Source organism: Hylobates moloch, unplaced genomic scaffold (assembly GCF_009828535.3).
Source record: "Hylobates moloch isolate HMO894 unplaced genomic scaffold, HMol_V3 SCAFFOLD_12, whole genome shotgun sequence".
NCBI lineage: Eukaryota > Metazoa > Chordata > Mammalia > Primates > Hylobatidae > Hylobates > Hylobates moloch.
In genome coordinates, this window is record NW_026652287.1 from 46,018,380 (window position 1) to 46,024,592 (window position 6,213).

Genomic DNA, 6,213 nt, shown 5'->3' on the forward strand with positions numbered 1-6,213 from the left:
TTTTTTTGAGACAGAGTCTCACTATGTTACCCAGGCTGGAGTGCAGTGGCGCGATCTCAGCTCACTGCAAGCTCCACCTCCAGGGTTCACGCTATCTCCTGTCTCAGCCTCCGGAGTAGCTGGGACTACAGGCGCCTGCCACCACCCCCGGCTAATTTTTTGTATTTTTAGTAGAGACGAGGTTTCACCACGTTAGCCAAGGATGGTATCGATCTCCTGACTTTGTGATCTGCCTGCCTCGGCCTCCCAAAGTGCTGGGATTACAGGCGTGAGCCACCGCGCCCGGCAAGGAGGAGATCTTTCTACGTTGCCCAGGCTGGTCTGGGAACTCCTGGCTTCCAGGAGCTTTTGGCCTCCCAAAGCTGTGGCATGACAGGTATGGGCCACCGTGCCCGGCCTGTGACCTTCCTTAACCCTCACACCACACTGTAACATAGGGATCACGCTATGCTGTAATTATGCCCACTGAACAGATGAGAAAATGGAGCCTCAAAGCGACTACGCTTCTATTTTCCTCTCAGCCACAGTCACTAACACTGTGTGCAAAAAATTTCTGACTCTCCCAATTTGGACCAAACAGGTGGATGGCACTTCCTGGCATCTTTGTGACTGGGCAGCTAAATGATTATTTCTGGCAAATGGGTTGTGAGAGGAAGTGGCACATGACATTTCTGGGCTGAGGCATTTAAGTGCTGGAGCCTCCAGAGATCTATCTTTCCCAGGCAGGGTGATGAGCCACACTTGATATGGTGGCGACTCTATGAGGCCAGGTCCTGAATGACTATGGTGAATGGCGACCCCTGCTGAGCCGCAATGGAAGCGTAGCAGGAAGAAAAAGCAAACCTTTGCTTCTGAATTCAGCCACTAAGACTTTTGGGGCTGTTTTCTACAGCAAAACTTGTCTTGATGGACATACATTTTTTTTTCTCTCTTTTCTTTTCTTTTCTCTCTTTTTTTTTTTTTTTTTTGAGACAGAGTCGTGCTCTGGCACCCAAGCAGGAGTGCAGTGGTGCAATCTCAGCTCACCGCAACCTCTGCCTCCTGGGTTCAAGCGATTCACCTGCCTCAGCCTCCCAAGTAGCTGTGACTACGGGAGCGCACCACCACACTTGGCTAATTTTTGTGTTTTTAGCAGAGATGGGGTTTTGTCATGTTGTCCAGGCTGGTCTTGAACTCCTGACCTCAAGTGATCCACCTGCCTCTGCCTCTTGGAGTGTTTCTATGCCTGGCCAGTTTCTTTCTCTCTTTCTCCATTCTCCACTCCCTTCAAACTTTTTTTTTTTTTTTAAGTACTTACTATATTCTACGCACCATTTTAGATATTGTCTTCAATAAAAAAAGCAAGATCCCTGACTAGGGCCATCATGTTCAGTTACACAAGTTGTGCACTGTGCAAAATTACTAGACCAAGGTGGCAAGTAGGACTGAAATTCGGCCTGCGCACTGCCTGCCAAGCTACATTTCTTGGTGTGGTGTCTGCCAGGAGGAAGAGATGTCTTTCTTTTTCTTTTTTTTTTTTGAGACAGAGTCTCGTTCTGTCGCCCAGGCTGGAGTGCAGTGGTGCGATCTTGGCTCACTGTAACCTCCACCTCCCAGGTTCCAGCAGTTCTCCTGCCTCAGCCTCCCAGGTAGCTGGGACTACAGGTGCACGCCACCATGCCGGCTAATTTTTTGTGTGTTTTTAGTAGAGACGGAGTTTCACTATGTTGGCCAGGCTGGTCTTGAACTCCTGACCTCGTGATCCACTCGCCTCGGCCTCCCAAAGTGCTGGGATTACAGGTGTGAGTCACTGCGCCTGGCCGAAGAGATATCTTTCTAATTCACTCACAGATGCTATATAGGCTAGCTGGGGCTCTGCCCATGACCACCAGAAGTGGACAGTCCGGAAGAGGAAATGCACAGTGAGCAGGGAAATGTGTAAATGTCTAATATAATTTTGTTTCCTTTCTTTTATTTTCCTTTTTTTTTTGACAGAGTCTTGCTGTTTTGCCCAGGCTGAAGTGCAGTGGTGCAATCAGAGCACACTGCACCCTTGCCCTCCTGGGCTCAAGTGATCCTCCCACTTCAGCCTCATGAGTAGCTGGGACCACAGGTGCTTGCCACCATGCTCAGCTAATTTTTTTATTTTTATTTTTTAGAAACAGGGTCTTGCTATGCTGCCCCTGCTGGTCTCAAACTCCTGGGCTCAAGTAATCCTCCTGCCATGGCCTCCCAAAGAGCTGGGATTACAGGCATGAGCCACTGTGCCCAGTCTCATATAATTTTTAATAGTGATATGGAGACAAAGCAAGACAAGTTCTACAGACAAGATCAGTGAGGGCGTCTATGAGCACTTGAAGCTGAACTTGAGACCTGAACCACAGGAGGAAGCATTCATGCAATGATCTGGGGCAAGAACGTTCTTTTTTTTTTTTTGAGACGGAGTCTTTCTCTGTCTCCCAGGCTGGAGTGCAGTGGCACAATCTCGGCTCACTGCAAGCTCCGCCTCCCGGGTTCACGCCATTCTCCTGCCTCAGCCTCCCGCGTAGCTGGGACTACAGGCGCCCGCCAACACGCCCGGCTAATTTTTTGTATTTTTAGTAGAGACGGGGTTTCACCGTGTTACCCAGGATGGTCTCGATCTCCTGACCTCGTGATCTGCCCGCCTCGGCCTCCCAAAGTGCTGGGATTACAGGCTTGAGCCACCGCGCCTGGCCTAGAACGTTCTAAGTAGAGAGAACAGCCAGTAGAAAGGCCCTGAGCTGGGGCTTGGCATGGTGGCTCAAGCCTGTAATCCTAGCACTTTGGGAGGCTGAGGTTGACAGATCACATGAGGTCAGGAGTTCGAGACCAGCCTGGCTGACATGGCAAAACCCCGTCTCTACTAAAAATCCAATACATAGGTGGGCGTGGTGGTGCACACCTGTGATCCCAGCTACTCGGGAAGCTGAGGTGGGAGAATCACTTGAACACAGGAGGCGGAGGTTGCAGTGAGCCGAGATCATACCACTGCACTCCAGCCTGGGTGACAAACCGAGACTCCGTCTCAAAGAAAACAAAGAAAAGCCCTGGCCAGGCGCAGTGGCTCATGCCTGTAATCCCAGCACTTTGGGAGGCCAAGGCAGGTGGATCATGAGGTCAGGAGTTTCAGGCCAGCCTGACCAACATGGTGAAACCCCATCTCCACTAAATATACAAAAATTAGCCAGGTATGGTGGTGCATGCAAACCCCATCTCTACTAAAAATACAAAAACTAGCTGGGCGTGGTGGTGCATGCCTGTAACCCCAGCTACTCAGGAGGCTGAGGTTGCAGTGAGCTGAGATCACGCCATTGCACTCCAGCCTGGGCGACAGAGCGAGACTCTGTCTAAACAAAAAAAAAAAAAAAAGAAAGAAAAGCCAAACCCTGAACTGGGCATACAATTGGCATGTTTGAGGAACAGTGAGGAGGCCTGTGGGGTTGGAACAGTGAGTGAAGGGGGGATAGTGAGAACGTGAGGGCAGGGAGGTAACAGGATGCTATGTTTTCTTTATTATTATTATTTTTTAAATGGGGTCTCACTCTGTCGTCTAGGCTGCAGTGGAGTGATGTGATCACAGCTCACTACAGCCTCAAATTCCTGGGCTCAAGCAATCCTCCTGTCTCAGCCTCTTGAATAGCTGAGACTACAGGTGTTCACCACCATGCCCAGCTAATTTTTAGTTTTTGTAGAGACGGGTTTCACTACGTTGCCCAGGTTGATCCTGAACTCCTGGGCTCAAGCAATCCTCCCGCCTTGGCCATCCAAAGTGCTGGGATTATAGGCATGAGCTACCACACCCAACCTGCTATGGTTTGGATAAGGTTTGCCCCACTGAAACTCATGCTAGAACAATCGATTGGCTAACAAGGTCGATGACGCCAGACGCAAGACGTTGGGCCTACCGCGGTAGCGTGAGGGAAGCCATGCGCTCCATTCCAAGGCATCTGTGAGCCTGTGGAGTATACACCATGAGCAAAGCTCACCCTCCTGAGTTGAAAAAATTTATGGACAAGAAGTTATCATTGAAATTAAATGATGGCAGACATGTCCAAGGAATATTGCGGGGATTTGATCCCTTTATGAACCTTGTGATAGATGAATGTGTGGAGATGGCGACTAGTGGACAACAGAACAATATCGGAATGGTGAAAATACTAGGAGATAGTATCATCATGTTAGAAGCCTTGGAACGAGTATAAATAATGGCTGTTCAGGAGAGGAACTCATGTCCTCTCTCCATAGGGCCTGTTTTACTATGATGTAAAAATTAGGTCATGTACATTTTCATATTAGACTTTTTGTTAAATCAACTTTTGTAATAGTCAAAAATGCTTTCTCAGACGTTCTGAATATACAATATTAGCTCTTATTCCAACTTTTTCTAACATGAATTTTCCTGCTTGATATTGATTTCAAAGGGTTTATGTATTAAAGTGAAAGAATCTTAATAAATGTGAAACATGGCAAAAAAAAAAAAAAAAAGAAACTCATGCTAAAATTTGATCCCCAAAGTGGTGGTGTGGTGTTGGGAGGTGGGGCCTAGTGGGAGGTGTCTGTGTTATGGGGCCAGATCTCTCCTGAACGGCTTGAAGTAGCTCTGGAGGCAATGAGTGCTTGCTCTCAAGAGCCTGGATTGTTCTCCAGAACATACAGTAGTTGGCCAGGTGCAGTGGCTCATACCTGTAATCCCTGCACTTTGGGAAGCCGAGGTGGGCGGATCACGAGGTCAGGAGTTCGAGACTAGCCTGGCCAACATGGTGAAACCCCATCTCTACTAAAAATACAAAAATTAGCTGCGTGTGATGGCGGGCGCCTGTAATCCCAGCTACTGGGGAGGCTGAGGCAGGAGAATTGCTTGAACCCGGGAGGTGGAGGTTGCGGTGAGCCAAGACCATGCCATTGCACTCCAGCCTGGGCAACAGAGACAGACTCAGTCTCAAAAAGAAAAAAAAGAATTGGCCGGGCGCGGTGGCTCACGCTTGTAATCCCAGCACTTTGGGAGGCCGAGGCGGGCGGATCACGAGGTCAGGTGATCGAGACCATGATGAAAGCCCATCTCTACTAAAAATACAAAAAACTAGCCGGGCATGGTGGCGGGCGCCTGTAGTCCCAGCTACTCGGAGAGGCTGAGGCAGGAGAATGGTGTGAACCCGGGAGGCGGAGCTTGCAGTGAGCCGAGATTGAGCCACTGCACTCCAGCCTGGGCGACAGAGCGAGACTCCGTCTCAAAAAAAAAAAAAAAAAAGAAAAAAAGAAAATACATTAGTTAGGCCAGGGACGGTGGTTCATGCCTGTAATCCCAGCACTTTGGGAGGCAGAGGCAGGCGGATCACCTGAGGTCGAAAGTTCGAGACCAGCCTGACTAACATGGAGAAACCCCATCTCTACTAAAAATACAAAATTAGCCGGGTGTAGTGGCACATGCCTGCAATCCCAGCTACTAGAGAGGCTGAGGCAGGAGAATCGCTTGAATCTGGGAGGCAGAGGTTGAGGTGAGCTGAGACCGTGCCATTGCACTCCAGCCTGGGCAACAAGAGCAAAATTCCGTCTCAAAAAGAAAAAAAAGTCCAGGCGTGGTGGCTCACGCCTGTAATCCCAGCATTTTGGGAGTCCAAGGCGGGTGGATCATGAGGTCAGGAGATCGAGACCATCCTGGCTAACACAGTGAAACTCCATCTCTACTAAAAATACAAAAAAAATTAGCCGGGCGTGGTGGCACACACCTGTAGTCCCAGCTACTTGGGAGGCTGAGGCAGGAGAATGGCATGAACCCGGGAGGCGGAGCTTGCATTGAGCCGAGATCGTGCCACTGCACTCCAGCCTGGGTGACAGAGCGAGACTCCATCTCAAAAAAAAAAAAAAGAAAGAAAGAAAGAAAATACATTAGTTAGGCTGGGCGCAGGGGCGGTGGCTCCCGCCTATAATCCCAACACTTTGGGAGGCCGAGGCGGGTGGATCACCTAAGGTCAAGAGTTCGAGACCAGCCTGGCCAAAATGGCGTGAGCCAAAGGAGGCTGGTGTGAGCCATTGTGCTCAGCTTATATTTTCTTACGTAAAAGGGACTTCCTGGTGCCTCCTATCCAATGGTCTCTTCCAGGGGGCCATGCTGGATTCAGCTTGGCCGCATCCAATCTTTTTTTTTTTTTTTCTTTTTTTTTTTGAGATGAACTCTCACTCTGTCACCCAGGCTGGAGTGCAATGGTGTGATCT

At 49.3% G+C, this 6,213-nt stretch overlaps 2 protein-coding genes across 3 annotated transcripts in view; both read left to right on the forward strand.

Moving 5' to 3' along the window:
- Positions 1–6,213, forward strand: part of NFIX (nuclear factor I X) — a 221,801-nt gene that overhangs the window by 37,286 nt on the left and 178,302 nt on the right. The window lies entirely within an intron of this gene.
- LOC116478563 (small nuclear ribonucleoprotein G-like) lies at positions 2,749–4,497 on the forward strand. The gene has a single exon (XM_058424587.1). The coding sequence runs from the start codon at positions 3,972–3,974 to the stop codon at positions 4,200–4,202; it is 231 nt and encodes a 76-aa protein (XP_058280570.1). The 5' UTR covers positions 2,749–3,971; the 3' UTR covers positions 4,203–4,497.

Coding starts and splice junctions, on each gene's coding strand:
- LOC116478563 (XM_058424587.1), top strand. CDS start 3,972: ATGAGCAAAGCTCACCCTCCTGAGTTGAAAAAATTTATGGACAAGAAG.